Source organism: Taeniopygia guttata, chromosome 2 (assembly GCF_048771995.1).
Source record: "Taeniopygia guttata chromosome 2, bTaeGut7.mat, whole genome shotgun sequence".
NCBI classification, from domain to species: Eukaryota; Metazoa; Chordata; class Aves; order Passeriformes; family Estrildidae; genus Taeniopygia; species Taeniopygia guttata.
The window spans coordinates 101,675,341-101,702,510 of record NC_133026.1 but is presented as its reverse complement, the minus strand read 5'-3'; the positions used below and the strand labels follow the sequence as shown (position 1 = coordinate 101,702,510).

Here is a 27,170-nt window from a genome sequence, read left to right as displayed (position 1 = left end):
AGCATTAAAATAGCAATTTAAAAGGACAACAATACATATACCAAAAAAAAAAAAAAAAAGAAACAAAAAACTCCCACCAACCCCCTCCTCCCAACAGCCACTTAAATTTATCCATAGCAGTTATTCATACAAGAAATGTCTCTTACTATTAACTCATGTCAAACTGAAAGAATAGCTGTTATTTTTAACATCCAGCATGATATCCTCCCTTTAACTAAAGCATAAAATCTGATGACTTCTGCAAATATGCTTGTTTTAATAGTACTTCTCAAAACAGCATTTCCATAATACATTTCTACATAATACTGCTTGCTCTTTATGGGATTGAACACTCAAATATTTCTCTTGGTGGATGTCCTAACTAATGACAGATGCAGCAGGGCTATAATTTGTGTATGTAAGCATGTATGTGCACTTGCCCATATAATTGATGCCATACATTAAGAAAAGCTATCACTAATACTGTGAAATTGAACACCCTGCCATTAAATAATGCCACAAATAAGTTTGCTCATAGAATATTAATGTGAACCCATTTTCCTATGGGCCTCATAAATATTCACTGATATGAAAATGGCAGAAATACACAGATTGTATTTGCTTACACAAGATAAATGCATTTTATTTTAAGAGCCTTTATTAATTGTCTTGCTTTGGTGAGTGGTTTCTTTTTCTATGTTTTGGTAGCTCAAAGGACTTTAAATGCATATTCTGAGAGGAAACATTTTTAAGGGCTTTTCAGTAATATCCAGGAATCCAAATTTTGATTTTTTTCTCAGTATCTATTAGAAAAATGTTAAAAAACATTTTATTTGCCTAAGCATGGGCAGCTTTCGATGGGAAATTAGAACTGACAAATATGCCTTCCATAAAATTCAACTTTTCTATATATCCTGTGTCACCAAAACTGAAACATTTTTGGCAACATTCATGTTGATTCAGTTTCTGTCAGGTAAATGGAGAGAGAACAGAGAGAACAACTGTAAATGTTTTATGAATATGTGGTGAAGTTTTGAGGACTCTTAAATAACAGCTTTAAGCATTTATCTGATTTTTTTTTTTTTGTATGTTGTCATGTCATCACTTGTGATACTGCTGGAATTATGTCCATAAATTTGGAATTCTCTAGCATTCTTCCTTCTCCACAAGTCTTAGCACAGTTTTATATAATTTTTTTTTGTCTGTTCTTCTCCCTTAGGGACAGAATTAATATCAGCCTGTCTTAGTTCCTAAACACATACTTTTAACTCATGGTCTTTGCTCTGGCTCATGAGATTTTTTCAGACAATTCTTCTATTCTCTACCTTTTTCAAAACCCATTCTGAACACAGCCACAATCAGAAAAGGTCTCTAATTGTAGTCTGTTTCCTTTTGCTCTTCTCTCTCACTCCCATGCATATGTAGACTTGACAAAAGATAGATACTGTTTTAAATAAGATTAACTTTATGCAGCACATGGATTTTCAGGCTCCCTGACCAGTAATATAGATTACAGAATTATTTTAGAACTCTGAACACTTGCATTTGTTAGAAAAAAAAAAAACCAAAAACAAACCTTGGTATATTTTGAGAGAAAATAAATGTTCAATTTTAAAATAGATTACCCACTGTTGAAAGCTCACTTGTAAAGCCTGGATAAGAATTTTTGGTGCATGTATGTCACAGCAGATATATGGCATCTCTGTGTGTGTTTTGGAGGCACACAGAGAAGTTTATTTCCACTGGCTATCTCTGAGCTGGCATGTCTGGAAAACCCTTTCAACATGTAATAGTGTAACACCTTTGAAAGGGCAGGTAGAGCTTTTTTTTTTTCCTGAGACGCTAGATACAAAGTAGAATCTAGCAGACCACTGTGCTCAGTTTCTAATAAGTTCTTTAAACCATCCGATTACCTAGCTGAAGTTTGTTTACATTTATTGATTTCAGAGAAGCAAATGGTTTTGAATGAGGCAGTTTCTGACATCACCCCATCTATAGTAAAATTATACAGCAGATCAGGCAGTGGTACAGGTTTACAGGCAGAAGTTCTATTTTTTTATGTTAAAAATTGTTCATATATTCCCACTGTTACTTTCTCTGTTAGTGAGTTTATAATTGAGAACAGCTTATTTTCCTCTTTATGGCTTCTTACCTTCTCCCAAAGGAGAAATTGGTTATTCTCTGATGGGATGGTTTGTCAGCTTAGAGGCACAGGATCCCATTTTCCTAATGCTTTGCTTCTCAGATCACTTTCTGTTGTCATCAGAGTGTCTAAATAAGACGGCTGTCCTGAGCAGTAACCCTTCAGGAGAAGCAGACTCATTCACAATCTTAACAACTGTAGTTTGTAATTTTTCAATTTTTTTTTTTTTCAGGTTTTCAGTTTTTTCATTTTTCAGGTTTTTCAGTTATTTCAGTTTTCATTTGCCTTGGTATGTTGGCCTGGTGATGTGCTTGGTCCATTGTTCTTGGATGCAGGCATGTCCATGAGGACAGGAGGGAATGCAGTTGGCTGAGGAATGCAATGTTGTTGGTTTGGGCAGAGGCTTCTTTGCTGTGGACAGAAAGGGAAGATAAATTGCCTTAATAGGAGATTAATCTCTCCCTGAATAGCCAAGCCTCCTGATAGGAAACGTGGTCTAGGCATCCCAACTTTCAGATCAGATATCAACATTTTAATTTTTATTTCAAAGTATAGTTACATTGCACTTAGAGTTAATCAACATAACACCATTTCCAGTATGAAACCAAAAAGAGACAGCAGAATTCAGAATACTTTTTAAATGAGATAGGAATAGTAGGAAAATGGGGGATTCAGTAAACTTATCTTCTGGATACACGTATTCTGCAGCAGAATTCATGGTACTATGGCAGATCAGAAGCCATATGTCTTTGCTGCAAAGAAAAAATTGATTTTACCCCAAAGCAGGGCCATTGCATCAGTTCTGGTATGCACTTATGTTCCCTTCTGGTGCTAGCACTGACACTCATAAGAATTTTACTAGTTTTAGCGCTTGTACACTTGGCAGCAAATTTTTGATGGAAAGTACATATTGATTTCAGATCTCTGAAGTATATCAAATCAACAGAAATAAAGCTGTGCCCAATGTAATTTGAGCTTTTTTCTTACGTTATTTTTTGTCATTTAAAGGATTTGTAGTATCCTGCTGTTTGCTAACGTATTCTTTGAGAATGCTTCCTAACAGATGTCAAGAGTCTTTAAAATATAAAATAGTTTGAATAAAAATGTATTCAAATTAGGAAAAATACAGTGCATTCTTTATCCCTTTTACTTTAATAGGCTGCTTTCATCTTAAATTGTATTCCTTGTTTAAGCTCATAAAATTTTCAAGATCTCAAGTAATTTAGCCAGCTAAAACTGAAGTATCCAAAAAGGACTACATTCAGACATTGGCATAGTTTATACTAAACTGGGTTCATGATGGTTAAATGGATAATTGCAGTTGAAAGAACGATAGGCTCTAATAGACTGTGTTGTATCTTGTGCATTTGTCAATTCAGTTCCCCTTAGGAATCAAAAAATATCTATAAAATGCAGCACAAGCCAAAGAATCTTAATGGGATATGTATCTCCTGTTTTACTTATAAATATTTCAGTCAGCATAGAGATCATCCTTTAAAATACAGTTTGGCCATCCAAACTGTGATGTCAGTATAACAGGCAGGGAAATTGCTTTGCTTGATTAAACTGTGTAACAGCCAATATGTGTTTTGATTATTATTATTATCAATTCTAGTAGCAAAAACTGAGCAGATTTCTCAAGTGAGCTGGTGGATTATAAACAGTGGCCTGTCTTGGCAGTGGCTCATGTTTCGAAACAGCGCAATGATGAGACACATTAAAGACCTGATAATTGCTCATATTTTACCAGTCCTTGTTGATACCATGGGTCCATTTCATGAGCTGAAAACCTTGCACAGTAAGAGAAGCATGACTAGAAAATAGAAGAAGCAGTGCAGTAGCAGCCAGGAGGACTTCAGCAGAGGCAAATGTAGGGGTTTCTCAAAAGTTAATGACCCATTTCTAAAGGACTTAGTCTTGTAGTATGGTCAAATGTGAGAGGCAGAACTTCCTGGAGTTGGTTGTAAGCCACTAGGATCTTCAATGACTCTTAATTTACAGTAACTGTTTCTTGGCTGAAGTTTTTTTGTTGTTTGTTTTGTTCCACTAAGATGTTCTGTGTTACAAGCTTGCCTTTACTTCCAACACCTATATATGTCATGTATGCTATTTTAAATTGCAAAAGGCTTTACATAAAGTCATGTCTGTGCAAAGCCTTTATTAGTATTCATCTTTATCATTGGTGTCTCAGTGTGGAAAGAAACATGGCTTGACATCTGTGCTATTAAAGATCTAATGTATGCTGGTCAGTTCTCTGGATAGGTGGCTGTTACAGCTTGATTACTTGTAGTGATACTTGCTGAACTTTATTTATTAGTTGTGGGTGGAAGGTGCTTAGGAATTGAATGAGTTCAGAAGTTTCTTTCAAACTCTTCTTGTAACAGACATGGAAGATTTGATGCCCATTTTGATGAAGTTATAGTAATAGTAATACAACAAAGGATGTAAGTGGCAAAGATGGAAAAAGAAATACTGAGAGTATGATTTAGCCATAGACTTGCAAGAGAAATGAAGAAAAACAAGCAGTGAGAAAGGATCCTTTGTTGAGAGGCAAATGTCTAGACAAACAGAAATGTCATTCTATTTATCCATGTATTTGACATCTTCTTAATTCATGAGAATGGTAGAAGCCTTTATTAATAATTTGTAACCACAAATCTTGCCTTTTCCCCAGTATTGGATATTTTGCAGTGCTTGACTGGACTTCTGGATTTGAGAAAGAAAACACTTTATATTATTTTGTCCTCTTATGACTAGAGATATGTTTGATGTAATAAAGTGTGAGAGCTATTCCATATATTCGTTGGACCTGGTTTGAATTGTAAACCCTGATTTATGCCAACTTCCATTTGGGTATATATTTTTTGCCAATCTTGACTACAATGCAGACTGCATAACTTGGTGTTTAAATTTATGTCCTATTATCATTATCATTAGCAGTACTTTGTCAAGGAAACTACTTTTTTATTTTTATAAAAAAGCATGAATATATCTGTTAAAGTTGATGTTTAGCTTGTATGTCTGAAACTTAGCTTGTGGTGTATTTTATGAAGTTTGAAGTAATATTTATACAAGTAATTCAAGTACTAGAAAAAATGTGTAAATGGCTGCCTAAATTTCTAAGCCTTCCCTCTGGAAATGTTGCAGATGTTATTTAATATACTCTATAAAAATCTCATGTATTTCTGATTTTTTTTGACTTCAGGAAAGAGAGTTTATATTTCTTGTTAACATTGAGGCAAAATGTTGGAGTTTGGAGTTGTGAGTTTTTTAATAGGTTTTCTTTTCCCATTGGATTATCTAATTGAATCTTTTGCACTTAAATTTGTACAGAAAAAAAAAAGCAGTTGCCAGATGTGCCAATTTCAGTCATATACTTAGATGTATTGGAGACTTCCTATAGAAAGATATTTTAGAACAGAGCCTAGTACAGGATGACCTGTATTTGAGGGCAGGGCAGACATGGTGTGTCTGTAAAGGCCAATGTAATATTCTCACAATTAAGAGAAGAAAATATATGTTTGCAAAGTTCTTGCTATGAATTTGAAATATACACTTGGACTAGTTGTTAGGAAGACTGGACTTTAGTTAGGTGGTATTTGTCAGGTGTAATAGAATTTTGTCTTCTACTTTTTGATAAGTGTAATGGTTTTAAGCCCTGGGAAGAAATTATTTCTATCCTAGTGAAAATGGGACAATATGATATTCTGTAATGCCATTTATAGTTCTCTAGGAAAATTCAGATTTTGAAAGTAATTTTTAAGCTAGATTTTGTCTGTTTCCTATTTTAATACAACTTGGCAAGGCTAAGCCTACTGTGCCTTTGGATAGATAGCAAAGATAATGAATAGCCCTAAAGTTTAGTTTTGTTTGAACAGCTGCAGAATTTCCTTTAATATGGACAGAAATATCTCTGACTAGAGTGATATTTATTTTCCAAAATAGGAAAGATGTCATTCTTCACTGGAGTGAAACATCAAATAAAACAGAATTTTGTAACCCTGTGTTAGTCTCCTGTTAGATGATAACAGCATAAAAGCCAAAGTTTCTTCTGTACCACAGGAAAAAAAGTAAAGCTTTTCCATTTTCTTGTGGATAATGTTAAATTGCATTCTTCCAAATTTGGTACATTAATTTTTTTCCCTATCCCAGCTTGGGGGAATGTGAGCTTTTATACCATCTTATTCTCTTCTCATTTACTTAGAAGAGAGTGAGAAAAAAAGAGGAAATAATACTGTTTTCTTTCAGAGATTGTGAGACTGAGCATACATTGTCATTTTGAGGTAGATGTGCTATGTTGTGCCAGAGGCACTGATCCCACAAACAGCCATGCTGGTACCTGTTTGCAGTGCAGCACACCTGGGAGCAGTTAGGTTTTCTCTTACTTGGAAACCAAGATACAGGAATGAAAGCTGGTGTTCCCACCCGTAGAGTTTTTTTCTAAAATGTAGGTCCTTGGGCATAGATTTTTTTTTTCCCTGAAGAATGTTAATAATGTCTTTTAATATTCTGATTTTTACTGCTGTTATTTGGTTTTGATACCATGTGATTAGATCATAAGAGAAAATTTGTCTGCAGTTCTAAATTTTCTCTTTTTTACCCTTAGGTAAAAAAAGGTTTTCATGAGAAGAAACCTTTATGCCCTCTCAGAAAGCGAAGATTCGTAAATAGATAATAATTTGTATTAAAAAATACTTTAAAATTACATAGCCTGCATTGAGTGATGTTGCAGTTGTTAGGATTGGAGAGTCATAATCTGTTACCTGCATGCCTTAATTTTTACCTTTGTGTTTCATTAACAGGGTGCTGCACTTTTGATGAGCCTCTCAGTTCCTGTGGCTACAGTCAGTCAGATGATGATGATCTCAACTGGGATCAGGTGAATGCGCCGATGAAGCCGTCCTCGGGTCAAGGGATGCCATCGGGTTCGTCAAATATTATTTTGCTTTGTTTCTCTTAACATTAGATTATTCTTCTAGCATTTATTATCAGCACTGTTCTTAAAATGCTGCTTCATCTGAGTCTGTTTAAGTGAAATACTCAGATTTTGCAGGTGATTTCAATGAGGGATATTTTGCCAAGCAAAGGTTTGGCTTCGTTTGGAAGTATAAAGGTTTGAAAGAAGAAATTGAAGCTTGGTGTTGTTGGGGAAGACTAAAAGAAAACAGAAGGGTGACATGAAAATGAATCTGAAGTAGTACTAGAAACAGGCGGACAAGGCTTAGTAAGAGAGATAAGGAAGATAGACTTAGATATTTTCATTGAAAGATATAATAATCAAAATCTGTTATAAAAAGATTTAGAGAGAAGGAGAGGTGAGCGAAAAAGCAAAGGTATCCCAAAACAAAGGATCTCGATACTATGCTCACTGCTTTTAAAAGATAATTGTGATACTATTATTTAAAGTATTTTTTGCACTGCATGGAGTTGGACCTTGCTCCATAGCAACAACCTGTGCATTATGCCAAAGTAAACTCACTCTAGTAGTATAGTCATTGCCTTAGTATTTCACCCACAGAAATATGTAAAATCTGGCCACTGGGTTTACTAGCCTAAAATTTACCAGTTGTTCTTTTTTCTAGTTTTTAGCTAGGCATGTTAAGACTGCCCCCCATGTACCGATCTCCATTTCCTGGGATATGATTGCCTGCAGCCAGTTCAGCATCTGCTTTGGCTTTTTTAGACTGAGCCTTAAGTGACTATTATTATCTTTTGGCAAAACCAAAAGACCAATAGATAAAATCACTTGTTGTAACATTAGGGGACTTCTGAATTAGACTCATAACTTATTATAAATATATCCATAACACTTAAAAGCATTGCAGATGAATGTCCCAGTATTTCACATCCCTTTCGATGAGGTCTTTAAAGGACCCATAATCTACTGAAGTGTTTATATAAAATCTCTTCAAAAGTTTGTTGTTGTCAAGAAAGTTTTCCTCCCTAGTTTATGAGTAAGGGAGGTAGGAAATAGACAAAATGAATGTTTAGAAGTGGCAGGATAAACAAAACCTGAACATATGCACTCATTAGTGTAGCAATGTATGTGCTAATATATGATCACAATATATGCTAATACATGACACAATCAGCCTTAGATATCATTCACTTGTGCAAAAAAGGCTTTCAGTGTTCTTCACTGTAGATTTACCAGTGTCACCCTGAGTTGTAGATGACATCTTATCTAAGATTCATGGCTGAAGTACCTTTTAGACTTTGCTTCCTATAGCAAACGCAGGGCTCCCAAATTCAAGACGGATTTTCAGAGTCCTGGCATTTGGATCATCATACTGGATTGAGTTCATCAACCTAGATAGAGGAGGTTCTTTCAAATTCCTTTAAAAACTGCCTTTCAGCCAGTGATCTTGGCATGTACTGCTAAACATTTTCTGAACTTTCATTAGTGCTTGATACTGTTGCTCAAGTTGGAGATAGCAGACATAGTTCATCAGCCGTCTTGGCTAGTGGTACAAGTTGTGCATTCTTTTTTTCAGTCATGCCACTGGAATTCTCTTCCTATTCCAGATTTCATTCATTACTCTCCCTACTTGGATATATGAAAACATTGTCAGTATGTGATGTTCAGTCTTCTTTGCGGATAGGAGAGATTTAAATTTATGTTCTCTGATGACCACAGGCTTGGAGATTTTTTTTTTTTTTTTTTTTCAGTGGCAGGAATCTAGACTAGGGACTGGCATGTCTATAGAAGGAAAATTATATATAAATTTATTTATCAGATGTCACACAACTTGTTTCTTGTCTTCTTGCATTTTCATCAGAAGTCTAAAATAATGTTCTGATGATCTAGTAAAAATCTATTTAATTGGGTAACAAATTCTATTTACAGTTTAGGGAGTTTTCTTTCTGCCCATAAAGGAAGAGAAATATTCTTTTGGAGCATTGGGTCAGAAGATGAACGAGTTAGTCTGAGGAGGGTTGAGGATATTGGTGCCTTAAAAGGTCAAAAACCCCTTTGAGAGGAAAAGAAATGCTCATTTTTTGCAAATGAGAAGCACTGTATCTAACAGCACGATTTAGTCAAGTGGTATCTAATTTTTCCTCATAATTTCATCTAGACAGTTTTTTACTGTTCTTGTTCAAATCATCATCTTAATGATTTTAATTAGTTTTCAGTTAGCCTTAGCCAGAGGGTTATGTGATACACTTAAAAAATGATTTCAAGTAGTATGTCAGCAGTTTCTGAGCTACATATTTAGGAAGAAATAACTTCAGATGATAATGAATAGAACATCTTAAATTAATGGGTTTTGGGGAATTCTTGGCTTGAAAGCAAAATGCTTTATGCAACAGTGTTGTAATACTAGACTGAAACAAGAACTCTCAGTGCTGTACTCCCTTGTCAGAAGAAAAAAATTAATGCACATAACATTCCTAATTTCAGGCAACATGCTCCAGTGAGTGAGTTGATGTCAATATATAATATTTTTTATAATTTCGTGGCAGCCAGGGGGAAGCACACAAGTTGCAGCATTTGATTTCTTTTAATCCACATGAGAGTGCTGAAAGCATAGCAGCATCTCAGATAGATAAATTCTTTGGCTTGATATGTTGACAAAAGAAATGTCATCTAATATTCATGCATATGTGTGCATGCTTTAATGTACACACAGTTTACATGTTTGTGAATATTTGAAATCCTGTTTTAGATGAAAATTACTAAACTGTATCAAAGGTAATAAATCCCAGAAGTGCTTCTTACAGTGAACTTAAATCTCTGTTGGATTGTTACTGTAGCACAGAAATAGGAAGATACCACTAAAGTTATTAGGGTGCTAGTGTTCTAACTTCCCTGATAAATATGAGCATGGCCTTTAATGAATCAGTATTAATCTGAAATTGTATTAAATAGACCCAAAAAATAAGAACATGTATGAATATCTGTGTATCTTCATGTGAATTAAATTAATGTTGTTAAAATCCACTGCTCTTCTGTTTTAAGTGTCCTGTGAGTCAGATGGAGTAAATGCTGTTTGGAAGAGAAGCTCTTCCCATTTCTCAGCCTGTCTTGTCTTTCTGTTCCAAGAATGTGTGTTTAAAACAGTGTTCACAACTGTAATTACAGAAACACTTAGTCATTATTAATGCCATCTTGCTTTATCCTATGGAACAGTTACAGCAGTTTGATACAAATGTGTTTATATATTACAGATTTACAATTACAGATAACTATTAGCCCTCTAGTTGCTTAGCCCAGTAATAATGTCTTCAGAAGAATATGTCCAAACAGTAGATTACTCTACTGGCAAGGTGTGGGCTGCAGGAGTGGCCTCTGTGAGAAGAGATCAGGGATGCCCTGTGTTGGACACATCTGGGCACAGCCACTGGACCCACCACTGGGCACAGCTGAGCTCCTGGTGCACCTCCGGGATAGAATGTTGAGGAAAGGGTGAAAACCACTGGGCAGCAGCTGTCAGAGAGAGAAGTGAGAATATGTGAGAGAAACAGCCCTGCAGCCATCCCGATCAGGGGCGAAGGAGGAGGAGGAGGTGCTCCAGGCAGTGGAGCTGAGATTCCCCTGCAGCCCATGGGGCTCCATGGTGGAGCAGAGATCCACCTGCAGCCTGTCCATGATGATACACCAAGAAAAGGTGGAGATTTCCTGAATAAAGCTGCAGCCCATGGAGAGGAGCCCACACAGGGGCAAATTTTATCACAGGATCTATGGCCTGTGTGGTCACTGGAGCAGTACATTCCTGAAGGACTGTGTCCCATGGAAAGAGGTTGTTTTGGGGCTTTTTTGAGATATGTGACTGCATTTTGTTAGTTCAGATACTGCTACAGTAAGTCATTGCTGACAGCAATGCAATTAGAATTTTATGGATTACTCTAAGGAACAGAAATATTGTCAGGAATCTTCTGTGATTTGTCATTTACTGGATATAATTTTTGTTCATGTCCATGTGTTTTTTTACTAAACATTGTGTTCAGTTGTGTAGAATCTTTCCATGGTGTGTCACAGTTCCAGCTGATTTATGAATTACAGTAGTATCATTTTTATGCAGTGGTCAGTTTGATATCTCTGAGGGGATGTCACTGCATTTGCAACAAGTCACTGGCATCAGCCTTTCATTCATTTTAAAACAGTTCAAACCCAAATATAAATTAAATCTTCACAGGCTGCCATTCACTGTGTTGAAAGAATGCTTTCTGCAATGAAGCTTTCTGTGTTTAATACAGTGCTGGTCAAAGCCAGGTTGAGAATTCTGTTTGTGCTATTTGAGGTGATAACATGATTTTCATGGCTATACATGATATTTTGAATGGCCTACTATGCTTATTTGTATTCTGAATATGTACTGTTGCTTAATGCCTATGCAGTTTCTGCAGAAAATGCTTATAATGCTTATATTATTGCTTAAAATGGCCTTTTGATACCTAGTAACCAGACATACAGAGCTAGCAAATATTCTATAAACAAGGCAGTGATTCAGAGGAGTATTTATTATTATGGAATGTGAAGTAGTTGTGTGAAAAATGTACTTTGTTGTTTAATTGTGCATAGAAGAGTTGTGATCCATTTTAAAAGACATATAAAGTGATCAGTAGGCAAGTGTGAGTTCAAGCCAACTGCAATGTTTTACTGTGTAAAATTATTATTCTTTGATTTTGTACTTAATCATTAAGCATATTTTAGCACTGCATTGCATTTTTGTTGTATATTAGCAGGGATACTTCTCTTCCGTTTACATTCATATTGAAAAAAATGAAATAAATTTCTTACTCAGTCCCATAATATGTTATGTTATGTTTCCCCCATATTACTTTAAATAGCTGCATTTCTAATTCATTTGAATGCTGTCTAGAGATAATATAAAGTACTATCAAGGTGTGGGAGTTGCAGCTTGCTCACTGTGTTAAAGTTAAATTTTTTTCATAGAATTTTCTAGACCTGGAACAGCAGCATGTTATTTTATTGCACACCCAGGTAATAGCTGCAGCCATTAACAACATGCCTTTTGGCAAGCAGCTCCAGCTTCCAATTAATTGTGTAAGTTAACACCAGTTGCTGCTAATATGGAGCAACATGGAGGTCACACAGAGCAAACCACCTGAGCAGGGAGCCTGTGCTGCCATGGCTACGGTGCCAGCACTGGAAGGGTTGGCTACTTTAAAAACACACCTAAAGACTTACTGGGTGGTGTGCTTAACGGGTCTGTTCAACAGCAAGAAAGATGCCACTAGCTATGTCTGAGGTATTGCTTGTTGTTACGGTCATTTTTGTAGCTTCTGACCTGATTTAGAGATTTCAGCACCTGGCAAAAATTCTGGGTTTGTTACAAATATTGAGCATCTATCATTCTTGGAAGGGGGGGAGGTAATTAATCAGCATCAGAATCCCTCTTTCTGAATCACTGATGGAGAATGTTCCTAGGTTGCTTAGTAGGTGAAATAGACAAATTATTATATTTTGCATGCATGCCTAAGCTTTCAGAAAATTAGTGCTAATGATATACTTAACCCTTTGTTGTAGATGTTCTCATATATGACTTTTAGTTTTCACATTTTAGAACAAATGATTTTAAATATGAACAGTGTGGTTTATGAAGTAATAACACCTAACATAGATGGCTGATTTGCAGATTTCCATTTGAAGTAACATGCTTTCTGTAGTGTTCATAACTGGAACTTGAGGATATCAGTTTTATTGTTTTCTTATACATTCCATCAGCCATCTCATATTTGAGTGCAAAATTAGAGAACATGCTTGAAGTCACGGAAGTAAGTGGGAGACAGTATATTAAAAGCACGAGTAGCTGATAAAGCTTTGTTCAAGATGTTTGACTGAAATATGATGATATAATAGATTATAGCACTTTTTTAAATATTTGAGGAACTCTCCTCTTCTGTAGAAGACAGACAGAAACTACATGAAAGATCTGGGAAGTCACTTCTCATTAAAGCAGAGTATTCTCAAAGCAACCTGGAAGATAAAGTTGACTGCTGAGGGTAATTCTTGAGTAGTACCATGTAGTGCCACAGAGTGCTAAGCAAGTCCTCTAACCTAATTCATTTACCTTGCTGTGATTGCATGTTTCCTGCTGAGATTATATCTAACATCTGCCATAATATATGCTGAGAAGCAGCTAACATAATAAGCTAGACACTGGAGCTGGGTTTGAAATGGATTTCTTGACAGCGAAAACTTTTGAGATAAAAAAGTTCTTTTTTGATACACATCAGAAACCCAGTCTCCCTCCCCATCTTCCACCCATAGTGCCAGACACTATCCTGCTGGTTAAGTGCATCAGAATCTAGTTTCAGGTTTCCTTGATAAATTTAAATTAGAAGTACTCTCAATAACTGGAGTTTTGTTCATGTGTTCATTTTTCCTTCCTGGACTCCTCATGATGAGTTCATTCAGATAAGATAGGAGTATTCCAACAGGAGAGAGGAAGTTAAAGTAAGAGAATACCAACAGGAGAGAGACAAAGTGCTTCATGTTGTAAAGCTGGTTAAAACCTACGTTTTTACAATACCTTGAAGTGAACTGGCATTTTTCAAGTGGAATATTGTCTGGAAAAGAAGAATGAGGTTACTTCTGGTAAGGGGCTCTTGGTTTGGAAAAGACCACATGAAGAATTCTTTTTCTTGGGGATATGCTTTTATCTAGGTAGTTTGAGACTGTGGTAATATAAACCAAGTAGCTCATGCTTTAGTGTAGGGCTCCCTAGGGACTCGCTCTATGCTGAAGGCATGTTACTGCACCTTGTCATGGGTGTCTTACTGAAACCACTGTAGTTTCTTCTCCAGTGTTAGCAGACCTGTATGAAGTACCAATACAATATTTGTACTTGTTTGCCTTGCTGTTTTCCTCTGTTGAAGAATGAAAATACTTTACCAGTTCAAGCTAAGCTGTGTCGAAAAAGCCTATGAATAAGCAGCAAGTATGAAGGTGCTCCTCTAGGAGCTGCACTTACTGCATTGCAAGATCATGAGGAAGGAGAATAATCAGAATAGTCCTAAATAAGCTTTTTCTTGTTTAGTAATTAATCTACTGGAAAAAAAGCCTCTTAATTTCGTGCAGTCTTCAGGGCTTTTCTTTCAGTCTCATGCTTATCCCATTAGATTCCTCCACATCCATCCTGCCCTTTAGAAACTAATAAAGAGTGGATCAAAACCTTTCCTTGCATCTGAGGGCTTTAAAGTGTGGAACGTGACTGCCTCCATTTCAGGGCCTAAGTCAGTTGTTGCCCGAGTTAGTAGTTTATCTGTTAAGAGAATTCTTCTATATGACAAGATCATAGTCATAGGCACAGTGAAAATGCCACTGAGCTGGAGACGGACTCCTTGACTCCTCTTTAGGACGGTAGACGTTAGACATTTTTAGGGAATTTTTTTTTAAAGATTTGTTTTTCAGAAATGTAAGAGGAATTTCTGCTTTCAATTAGATTTATGGGAGATTTTTCATACCCTTTAACAGCACCTAATTTGTTGTCAGTCTTTGAAAGTGATGGCATGTTGTTAGCAGGTCTAGTTGTGACTATAATAGGAGGAGCCAAAAGGTCACTGATTTGAGGCAGAGGTTGTTAAATGCTGCATGTCGCTGTAAGTGCTCCCAGATGTCTACAGTTCTGCTTCCAAGTTGAGGAAAGTCATGTGGGAGTTTGTCATGTGGGAAATGTGGCAGCAGAGATATGTTAGTGCACAAGCAGAATGGATGGATTAGTATTTATTTTATATGTAAGTCTTCTGGTATCTTAAGCAATTTGATTTCCCAGAATTTCAGTCAAAGTCTTAGTCCTTGATAGTTGTTTGCAGTACTCAAGAGTCAGGGAAGAAGCAATTACATGAACTTCATGAACTGAATTAAAGAACTCAGTACTTTTTTCTCAGTGTTAAAGCAATATACTTACTTCCCTCACCAGCTGACATAATGCTTTCTCTATCTAGAAGTCACATTTCCAATCAACTGTTTTTCAGTAGCATAAAGGAAAAAAATATGCTGTCTGGACCTCATTGAAAATGTAATGATGTACACAGTCATTTAATGAGAAAGCAGGTGCAGGTAATTATCCAAGTCATAATGTTGCAGCAGCTAATAACATCAAATATTTGTGATAATTGCAAGCAATTGATCACATTTCTGTGCTTCTCACATGTAACAGATTTGACAAACACTTTTCAATACACATGTATTTGCACTAAAGCATGGAAGCCACGGATGTACTTTTCTCATCAGTAGATCCATATACTGTGATTTTGCATTAAGTTCAAATATGTCTGTTTAAATTTTTACCATTTCATTTTTCCCCTTGACTTAAGAGGGGAGGAACATCCTTCTGCCAAAATTGAATTCTTGATTCTCGCATACTTTTAGAGTCTTTACATGTTCTAGATGTCACAGTCAACTCTTGTGTCATTCTGGTTTCTGCTGGAGCATGGTGTAAGTCCTGGTGTCGTGCAGGAGGGTTGTCCCAGTGCCAGATGCATGTGCAGCTGAACTCAGATGATGGCACCATCCCCAACTCTGGAGTCCGGTGTTGTTCTCCCCAGCATGGTTCTCTCCTGCAGTTCCACAAGAAACAGATCAAAGACACAGTTACAATGGGATGATCCTTAATGTATTCCCTTACTTGTATATTGAGAGCTACAAAAGAAAGGAAGGGAATGGAAATTTGCTAGGGGCAAATTTCTTTTATACGAGGGCTGTGTGATAAGGCCGCTGTTCAAAGGAGTTTAGAGATGCTTCTTTCTCAAGCTTTTTTACATTCATAGCTTAAAGGTGCAAGGAAATGATGAGAACCTAAGTTGGTCAGTAGCCCTCTTTCTGCACATGGGCTGTTGTAGAAATAAATCTGTAGAAGAGAAATTTACATTTTTCAGGTGTTTCAGAAGGCTCTGGGAGGAAAACAGAAAGAGAAGCAGTTCCCTGGTCCAGTCTTTTATGTGTAAAGTATTTTAGTAGTTTTCAGTAGGGAGGAATCAAAGGTAATTACTATTTGAGTGGCAGACATCACATATACAGTGAATTTCACACCTTAGGAAATGGCTGATTAATAGGGCGTTGTCATGATTTCTTACAAATGGTATCCCAAGAAGAAACTGAAAAAGAGGACAGGCTTTCAGTGGAAGGTTCTGGGCTTGTCTGGATCCCAGGTAAGGAGGGATGCATCTGTAGGAGCTAGCAGGTACCTGAGGAAAGGGATATAAAACTTGATGCTTTTCTTGGCATTCCCTAAGGAGTTTTCCTTATTAAGCAGTCGCACATCAAATGAAACACCTTCGGAAGATACAGGATGGTAATTGACGAGGGTCCTGTTCTGGGGACTTCAGTTGGATATTGTGCACCTGCTCTTGAGTTAGTACCTCTGGGAACTGATTAATCTTAAAAGCATCAGGCAGGACAAGGTGAAGATGTTACCTGTGTTTTGGAAGCTCAGTGTGTAGCAGCTATAGAAATGATTATGTGTCAGAAACGAAGAAGTTGTCGTGTTCTGGATTAGACTTGATCAGCAATCGCATCAGGTTCCCTTCATGTGTGTACAGTGTACCATGTGAAAGTTAAGGCAGCCCACAGCTTCAGATTTTACAGTGGAATAAATGGATATACCCTGTATAAAAAGATGTTTTACATCTTTCAGCAATTGCATTTCGGTGTTACGTGTGCCGTGGTGTTCTTGCCATGTTTGATTTTAGTGTGAGGAGTATTTGTGAAGGCAGAAAGTTGTTTGGAGCAATTTCAATTCAGCCATTTTACTTGGCTTGCAAAATGGAAGTAGCTTTATGAGTGCATGGCAGATTTTTCCCCTGCTTTTTAGTATAGCAGTAATAACAATTGTATAATTAATAAGAATTTAATTATTATTTTAGGTACAGCAACAAAAAGCTATATTTTGCCAGGATATATTGTATTGCCTCTTGAATTAAAATTACCCATGTTTTAGCGTGTCTACATCCTGTTGTATGTTTAAGTTAAAATAAAGCATTAAAACAGGTAATTTTAACTTCTGTGCTAGTCTGTAAAGAAGCGAAGTTAAATGGAAAAACAAAAAGAAAAAAGAAAAAGGCATTAGAATGTGCACCTTTAATAGATTAAGCCAATTATTAGTATTTCTACATGTAAAAAACAGATTTATATTAGGTATTGTCTTCACCACTGCACAGCACCAGCAGGATATCAATTTTTCTCTAAAGGTACACATCTTGGTCCAGCCTCCCCTGCAGTTTCATCATTCTTGTCTCCTCTTCAAGCTTGAATGTATTGGAAATGTCTCCAACTCTGAGCTGACATTCTCTGTAGTATTATGGTTCAGACTAAATGCATCCCTTTCTACCAAGTTATTCTCCTTTAGAGATATGGTGGAGGTCAGCTTTACTGAACTGCAGTGTTGTTCTGACTCAACAGCAAGTGGGTCATAAAGAAATCATCATAAAAAAGTTTTATTACTGGAATCTGAAATCTACAGTTATTATGAGATACTGAAAGATATTTAGCAAAGCACATGTGCAATTATCCTGACAGAAATAAAAAGTTCTGTGGGTTTGTTTCCAATTAATGAATTTTCCTTTAAAATTCCCAAAAAGAGCTCCTGAGATCTTTATTAACCCATATTGCTGTCATTCAAATGAAAATACTCCTTTGGAAAAGCTACTAATGCTACTTTGCCACTCGTTATACGGACATAAAAGTGTGTGATGCAGTGATGCTGCTACTTGTCTTTTGTATTTGTCAAATATAGCTTATGCTATGCAATATAGCATAAAGAATATAGACAATCCTTTGGTATAATGTCAGCTAGCCTAATTTCTTTCACTGGTGAATCTTCCTCATATTGAAAAGAAAAGTATCTGAAATCATGTAACCTGAGGCCACTATTTTGCATGTTAATAGGTAATCTGTTTTATTGATGGTGTGAATTTCCTTTATTTTGCCTTTCAAGAATCTTTCAATGTTGTGGTAAGGCTGAAGCCTAACACAAGCTCTAGTTTTTGTACTATGGTTGTTAAGTGAGAGATCTTTATAATAGAAGCAAACTTTAATTGCCGAAACACTTACTTAGTTTTATTACTTTGAGATGTTAGTGTTTTGTTACTTCAAGATTCTTTTCTTGTTCTATTCTGTACAGTTCATGTGCCATCCTCCCTTCCTGGAAGAATATATTTATTTATAAGAATTTTATTCTCTCATCCTTCTGTTTTAATCTCATTATGTGCATGAGATTTCTGTGTTCACAAAGTCTTCATAGTGCCTCTAAATTGTGCTGAGTCCTCTAGCCACACAGAGACTTTACATTTTACATCAGCTGTCATGTTTGTTTTTTGTGTGCCAAATTTCTCTCTTTGCCACCTCTAACTCTCAATGCTTTTTCTAAGCATTGTTATTTTTCACAGATTCATTTCCTAGCAAAAGCTTTGTTGGTGTACTGCATTTAAACATATCAGTGATGCAGAGTCTAGGGCAGCACAGTCTGCTAAATTCCCTAAAGGATTCTGGGATGTTCTTTTTTACCTAATAGTTCCCTGAGCTTTGCTTTGCTTTGCCTATTAAAACGTGCTCCTTTCTGTACTTCCTCATTTGAAGAAAATTTGATGGAACACTTGAAGATAGGTCTAGAGAAGCATACACATTAATATTTATGGCTGCGTGTGTTTCGACTCCGGAAGGGCTGACTAGCAACTGGATATAACCATGTTGATTTTCAATACATCGGCTGAGCCACAGGATATTCTGAGCAAGGTGGTTGCCTTTACTTTGAAAACTAACACATGAAGAGAATCAGTCTCGCTTGGCTTCTCCATGCACAGGTGCATTACTTATATTCAAGATAAATAATATTAGTCTGCTTTTTTCCAAGGCATTCCTCAAAACATCAATACCTAATGCGAAGCTTCATAATACCTGCCCCTTCCGTGTCAAGATTAAACTGTGAAAAAGCGTGTCTTTAGAAACTGATAAAAGTTTTCTGCAGTTTTTTGGTTGCTAATTAAGTGCAAACAGCAGACAGCACCAGGTTTTGCCCTCAACTGATATTCTTTGTCTGCAATTCTGTAGTTGGTAATACATGACACGTTAATTATAGCATGGTAATTAAAATTTTAGCTACTGGTTTTTTTTGTTCAGTATATTCTTTGTTATGGTGTCAAAAAGTATTATGCCTCCAATATTCTTAGAGTTTTTTAACAAGAGACATGTCTCATCATTGGAAATGGAATTTCTAAGTAAATTTTAATTTTTTAAAATTGAAATGTTTTATTATAGTAAGACAACACTTCATTATGGACATTATGAGGACAGGATGCTTAAAATTTAGACAAGATGTTGATGGTTAGTAATGACTAAAGAAACCAACATTGTTTCCAATGGGGGCTTAAGCAGAATTTCAGTTAATTATGTCCATTACTGCCGTAGACTGCACCTGAATCTTATTTTCTTATGCTAGGCTAGATATATCCAAATTTTCACAGCTAAATTGTGCTGCACTGTACTTTGGGAGTATAAATTTGTAATTCTAAATAATTATGAACTTCTATGCATGATAAATTATTTTTCTGTATCATTCTTTCCTCTCCTGTTCTCTTACTGCTCATACCTCTGCCTTCACATCCTTTTTTAGGAATAACAAAGACAGAGTAGCTTGTTCTATATAGTAATGTTAACTTAATTTGGGAGATTATAGTTATAACTCCGTTACATTACAGAAATGTAGTTTAACTTTGCAATTCCACATAGTTTATATTTTTAATTTGAGTCTCAAATGGGAATACACTTCTAATTTTATTTAAGTTCCTTTGGGAGAATGATTTTTTGTTTGTTGTTTTTTTGTTTCTTTACAATGAAAGACACTACATGTCTTAATATTCTGTGTTTTCAAACAACAGCACTTTTCAAATGTATGTATTACTTCTGCTTAGTGAGAGTGGAATACTAAGTTTCTTCAAATAAAACCCAACCAAAAAGCCATAACCCTCCCCCTTCCCCTAAATTCCAGTAAACCAAACCCAGCCTTTATAGCAATAAATTAACTACTTTCATACTAACAATTGTATAATGAATTAGCATATTATTTAAATACTGGTGTACTAAATATAGAACAGTTATTAAATAGTACCACACATGTAGCTAAAGGGAAAAATTCAAGGCAGTGAAGTTGTGTGGTCCGTCTGGGAGTGGTAGTTTTCCTGCCTCTATAAAACTTTTTTGACTTCTGGAGGACAAGAAAAGACCAACATGACTTCTAGATTGTCTCAGACCACCCTGCTTTAGGCTTAGTAGATGCTGTCTCCTCAAAGCTCTCTTTAATTTTGGGCACAGGTGAGATGCTAGCTGCTGGAATAGGCTGACAGCAGATACAGCCTGGTATTGCCACTGTTGAGGTTCCTGCAGTTCCCCTCTGTATTTTGCAGTATTTCTCAATCGAGACAAGAGAGGAACTGAAATGTTGCTCAGACTTAGGGCTCGAAGGTAGGTTCTTCTTGGAGTTTTAGCCTTTTTTCATTAGCTACATCATACTGTAAAGCACCACTTAGTTATTTAAGGATTTAGGAAACTGAAAACTGTTTTTAAGTGTAGGAAATTGGGTCAGAAGGAAGACAAGGGAGTACAAATACAATATACATCTGAAAAAGGGTGCTTAGAAAATAGGTAAAGTACATATATTCTGCTCTTGTGGTAGGTACTGTCTGTCAGCAGTCATCCTTGAAGTCTAGCTCAAGACACCATCCAGTTAATAAACGTTGTCTCATCTTGTGATGGGAGCCAGAAGAATCTATGCTGGAAGCAGACAAAGATCATGTTGTGGTCTGAGTGGGCAAGTCTGTAAATCGTGCTGTGTGGTCAGCTGCTGGAACAGAATTTAGAAGGCAGGGGATGCTTCAAACATGAAATATCCAATAAGATGGTGGAAGAATGTATGTTAACATTCATTCAAGTCTAATGCATACTGAAACTCTCAGAGAAGTTCTTTTGGGTGTTTTCTGGTATATATTTTTTTTTATACTAAAGGAATATAAAATTGAAATGGGGCTTTCTGGGTTATGTCAAGTGAATCTACCTTTTTTCATTTTTAAATGGAGTGGAATATCTCCTGCTTTTAGAAGCCTTTGACGATTATGCTAAACATTCACCTCCTATTTTCATGTACTTTAAGATCATCCTTTGAAAGAAATGTGATAGGTAGGTCATACTGCTGTTACTTCCTGGGTTGGTGGTAGACCCTCTCAGTTCATCCCTGTCAGTTTTCCTGGTCTATAATTAGCATGAAATCTGTGAGTGCCGTAATATTTTTTTCCTAACTTAGATAAAGGATCAGCATTACCAGGGTAGGGATGGATTTCTTGCGTAAGTTTACTCACTGAAATTAATGAAATGCCTCTATCTGTGACACTGCAAACATGAAAATGGGATATAAATGTTTAGCTTTGCTGTAAGTGCTTTTGCAGAAGACCTGAAGCAATAGCTCTTTGTTTCAGTAAGCGCTATCTCACATAACAGACAGGATTTGTTAAATATCAGTGTTGCTTAGGATTTCACATTTTTACTAAGGTTTGTACAACTGGAGAGGAAATACACACATTATAATTGTTTCTTGTGGATTAGCTGAGATGAAGCCTAGCTTTCAGGCAGTAGTTTCACATATACTATCTTAAGCAACACCTTCCTACCTCTGTTAGGGAGCAGCGAGGGCTGGCACTGGCTGTGCCCTTGCAGATGGGGCGCAATTCCACAGCATTTAAATGCAGCCAGCAGGAACAGGAATAGTGCCGTGCTAGTGGAATCCAATGGGAAGTCCCAGGTCCAGGGTCCAACTAGACATCTGGAGCAGGAGCCAAAGGCCAGAGACAGAGCTTCAGACAGGCATGCCTCCAGCACTGCTGGGGCAGGGACTGATCTAAAACAAGGGTAAGGGGTGGCAGGGTACAAGGTGGGATAGTAGGGTCTGGGAGTGCCTTTGGGGATCTGACACCTTCTTATCATGCATCTCCAGCAGTAAAAAGTAAAACCCCAACAACAGAGGAAAAATTGGTTGTGTCTTTAATTTATTGTGTAACCTCATGGGACAGAAACAGGAAGTCACGGTGTAAATATGTGAATCACTTTCAGTAGCAGTATGGCTCTGTTGGGCTTAAAGAGCAATTTTGGCTACAGAGGTAGGCCTTGAAATGCTTCACAGTATCTTCTGCGTGTCTGGCTGATGTGGAAGAGATTGGGTATCCATAATAGTTCAGACAGTTTTTGCCAATTTAGAAAAACAATTGCCTTTGATTTCAATAAAATTTTGTACCTGGGGAAGCTAAAGTTATTGAAGGTTATGCATTTAAGAAATGTCTCCTGAGAAAAGACCTTTTCTTTCTTCTGTCAGCATGATCTTTTTTTATGTTTGTTTAGCAAAACTGAAAAGTAGTTTATTCCTGTTTTAATTAAAACAAGGAGGGGGAAAAAGCCCAGAAGATGTTAGTAACAGACTGTTTCCTGTAAATCAACCAAAGTGTATTCACTTACTGAAAGTTGATGACCTCGGTATCTTTTATGCCTACTAATGCCAAATATTGCTTATCACTTTGTAGTGAACAGTCTTTCTGTGCTGCTTCTGGTAGTAATAATGAAATAGTAAAACACATATAACAGCTTCAATGTGCTCAATTTCAACATATCTGTCAAATAAATAATAGTACATTGTAAACTAAGTATTTGGACTCAGTATTATTTAGGGACTTTGTTTCTGCTTTTCAGAAAGCAAGAAAATTAAGGACACAGCAACCATGGCTAAAAAATTGCTGTTTGTTTTACTTTTCAGAACAAAATGATGTCACATTTGTAGATGTCACTATTGTGGATGCGACGTCCGCATTTCTGTTTCAGTTCTGTGTGAACTGACAGTTACTGTCCTTGTTTGTTGCTTGTCTTCTTGCATAGTAATAAAGAAGCTTGTAAACAGGAAAAACAGGGCAAGGATTGAGAAAAGTGACATTGATCTTTGATGGCTTTTTGGGAGAATCATTCATCATGCAAGATAACTGCAAACAGCACTAGCATGTTCCTCATAAGATAATTTCTCGTTAGCTGGCAGTAATAAAATTTACACTCTTATTTATCCAAAAATGTCAAATGTTTATTTCCAGACATGAGTAACACCTCATAACAACCAGGAGGCTGTGTGGTGTCCTGCATAATTTACAGACAATCTAATTGACCTATGCAGGTTAAGTGACTCACTTGAGATAATGAAAGAGTGGCAGAATGTGAAATAAAGATGGGAAATACTTAAGCTAGTTCATGATTCCTAACAGGATGCCTATTTTGCTTTCCATTCCAGAACACCAATGCTGACTTAAACCTGCTCATTGAAATATAAAAAACTTTTCTGAAGGAGGCACTGGTAAAATGCAAACTTTTTATAATGAATGTTTGCACTCAGCACTGAGTGATTACAAGAAAATGCACTAGATGCAGTGAATGTGTTCCTACATGAGATGACAGATGTTGATGTTGCTTAGAATGTGTTGTTATCTTTCTCACTCCAGTAAACTTCCAGGTAGAGTTTCTCTTTATATTAGTGCAAGGCTGGTAAAAGTCCTTTTTATTCTTCAGGGAATTTTATTTCAGAAAGCCTGAGCTGTTCCTCTTCAGCTTCCTCTCAGAGGCAGAACACTTCATGAGTGGTCAAGTGTGAAAGTTTCTCTCCTGGTTAATTTTACTCTGCAGTAATTTATAAACAATAATATTCTGATATTACTTTCCAACAGTACTAAGTATATTTTTTAAAGTTTCTAAGTATTATCAGGTGATTCAGATTTGTTTTCAAGATTGCTTTTGAAGCGATAGAGATTTTCTTTGGCATTTCCAAGGCTTTCATTTTAGAAACCAAGTCACTATTAAGATGTACATGGGCACTCATCATGCTTTTCAGCATCTTTGGGGATGATTTGGGAATGATTTGGGAATCCCTTCATACCTAGGATCAATTTAACAATTTTGAGAATTAAAATCTGTAGCATGTTTATGTGAAAATCGGTGGAAAAATAAAGCAGAAGGATAAGGAAAATTAAGTAAGTATAGAGCTTTAAGTAGACCATTCAAAATTATTGCACTGGATTTTCTATTAAAATGCCAAGTATTTTAAAAATAGTGAATGTTTATATTGCTCTGTTATTAGCTGAGCTTTTGTGACAAATCCAACCCAAAATGCTGCTTATCTGTGCTACTGAAGTATTAGTCATTGTTAAGTAATTACAGTACTAAGTGTCCATTTCTTCTTATTCTCAAGAAACTAAAATCAAAATCTACAGTTTCTGTTCTAGCTTAGATTAAAAAAAATCATAAAAATTAGAATGACTTTATGTTTTATGCTGCAAATTATTAAAAAAAGGCAAGCTACAGGGAAATAAGAGTTTATATCTCCCCATGCATATAAACTAAATATTAGAAAATTCTAGTTATTTCTGGAGGTAAGGTCTCTCTTGAAGTATCAACAATGTTTTTAAGTATCTAAGCATGTGTTTTGTTGTTATAGGAAATAAAATACTTTCTACTTTCCTCCTCATGCTTGATTAAAAAGGCAATTCCTAGTAATGATTTATTTGAAAACCCTTAAGCAACATTTTTCTCTGAAAATCTTCAATGTTTTCAGTTTGGTTTTTTCATCGGACTGAACTAGTGTTTCACTGTTAAAAAAAAAAAAAACAAACAATATATCTTCTTAGATGCCACAAAATGAAAAGAATGCTATAGAGAGTAACTGAAGTGCTCGTTTTTGGCTCAGTCACTGTTTTTCTGTGTGCTAGAAAATAATTTGAGATTTTAAAGGTATGAAATACTATTTTGGTTGTTTCACGCAGAATTAAAATCAGTACATCTAAAGAATGCTTTTCATACAATAATTTAGGACACCTAATGGGTAGATAGGTAACTGAAGGATATAAGGATGTGAATGCCTCCTGTGGTATTAAGACCTGGATTGTGTGTTTAGATCAGGTGTATGCTGCTTTTTTTGTAGAATTTTACTTCTAATGAAGTTCAAAGGCTTCATCTACCATGTAGCCATGTTCCTGGCACCTGGGAAAAACCAGACAGTACAGATGCTTATGTACATGATGCACCTGTGTTTTTAGAAATTATGATAGCTGTATCCCCATTAATAGAAATTAAAGAATTGGGATTCAAGGCAGAGGAAACAGCAAGGTTCATCAACTAACTTCTTTAGTGTGTTAATATATTGATGCCTCTTGAAACTGATGTTGCTGAATAATGAGAGGAGGTTGGGTTGTTGAATATTCAGTCAGAAGGAAGGCATGCAGGGAGATGATCAGGAGGAAACCAAAGAGATTGATGAAGCTGGCATTCCTGATGGAACAAAGAAGTTAAGTAGAATGTGACAGGACGAGAAACTTCCAAAATTTAAAGAAAGAATTAGATAGATAAACTGTGAGTATCTTAGATTATTTTTTGTAGGTGTGAAGCAAATGCCAGTAGTTGTTAAAATAATAACACACAGAATTAGCTACAATAAATAAATCAAAACCCAGATCCAAACCAACTTATCCTCTCATAGGAATCCTGTCTTTTAATAAAAATATTTTTTTCAGCAACTCTAGTTTTCAAAGGAATTAGGTTTTTGTGGAATTTTATTATTTTCCTAGTCCTTTGTTTCCTTCTTTGCTCTTTATTCTGAAGGATTGGATAACAGTAGTCATTATGGACTAGTGTTGATGAAAAGTTTACTCAGGGGTATCAAGGCAGCAATTTTTTAACCAAGTGGAAAGATTTCTAAATCAGTGAAACAGGCTTATAAATTGTAATAATTTAAATTAATCTTGTTTGAAAATATTCAGCTGGGGAAAAAATAACATTCTAGAAAAAACAAAAGTTCAAGATTATTCCTGCCTACTTGCTTGAGCTAGACTTGGTAAGCTGTAGGTCACTCCTGAAGTATCCATTGTCAGAATGTACTACAGAAATTTTGCCCCTGACTTCTGACAAAACCAAGGCACCCATATCACATTCTTCTTATCTCTTACAGCAGGCTGAACATTAAATTATTTTATGTTAGCAATATTGCCAGACCAGACAACTCTAGGAAGTTCTGGGTGAAGTTTTTATTTTAAAAGGCAGTAAGAGCTTATCTACCATTGACCCTTTTCAGTCACTGCTTTTTCACTTTCCTGGTATGACCTCTCTGAATTTTATTACTGAAATACATGAAAAGGTGACAGACTTATAAAAAGATGAGAGGAAGCAGTATATTTGTAAGACTGGGCTGATTAATTCTCACTGACCTCCATTACAATAATGATATCAACCAATCCACCTACTGAAGTGATAATGAAGTAGAAGTAATTAGGTTTTAATAAAAAATCTCCCTTAAATTATTCTTTCAGGAAATTAACTTACATTCTGTTAAAGCTTAGTGAGTCTTGCCTGCTGTCTCATGACAGGCCTTATCAAATATGATGAGCAAAGAGTAGGAATAGCCTAGATGCATTTATCTAGCAATGGTTCATCATATTGCAATGTCTGTTGAGTTACAATCTCCACAAAAAATCAAGTTTTTGTGTTAGGAAATGGGAAATATTGCTAATTAACTGTAATGTTTTCATTTCTTTTTAAAATAAGTACATTTCAAATGATAAAAAAAAAAAATCCCTCTGTATATCATGTATACAGGAGGATTATGTAAGCGAGTAAAAAGAGGATTAATTTTCAATAGACTTCTTTAGTTAAAAAACGTTAGTGTAAACTTGACACAAATGCAAACAGTGGTACTGTTGTTTTTTTTTTTTTTACCTGGGCATTACAGGTAATTAATTGTGTGCATAAACAGCGTTCAGTACATATGTGTTGTGCTCCACGTAGCAACTTCTGTGTGTCAGCAGGCATTTCAGAATATGTGTTTAAAATATCCCCACAGTTAAAGGAATATCTTTACAAGCATTTTTATTTAAATGTTTTTAAGTGTGTTGTTAAACCTCAGTCTCTGAATTTGCAGATTGCTAATTGTGCAACTTGTGAAATAGATGCTGACATCTGCTAGCTAAGTGTGCACTCACTTTCCAGTAGACCATTCTCCACTTTCCTCCTGTGTACAGCAGA

The 27,170-nt window shown here is 36.0% G+C and overlaps 1 protein-coding gene across 13 annotated transcripts in view; it reads left to right on the top strand.

Annotated features, from left to right (window-relative positions):
• Positions 1–27,170, top strand: part of PTPRM (protein tyrosine phosphatase receptor type M) — a 441,751-nt gene that overhangs the window by 93,793 nt on the left and 320,788 nt on the right. For 12 of the 13 annotated variants that reach the window (XM_030265998.4, XM_072924519.1, XM_030265997.4 and 9 more), the window contains exon 2: positions 6,925–7,047. In XM_030265998.4, the coding sequence (XP_030121858.2) occupies positions 6,925–7,047 (123 nt within the window). The remainder of the gene's footprint in view (positions 1–6,924; positions 7,048–27,170) is intronic. The other variant, XM_072924518.1, reaches the window with a different exon arrangement.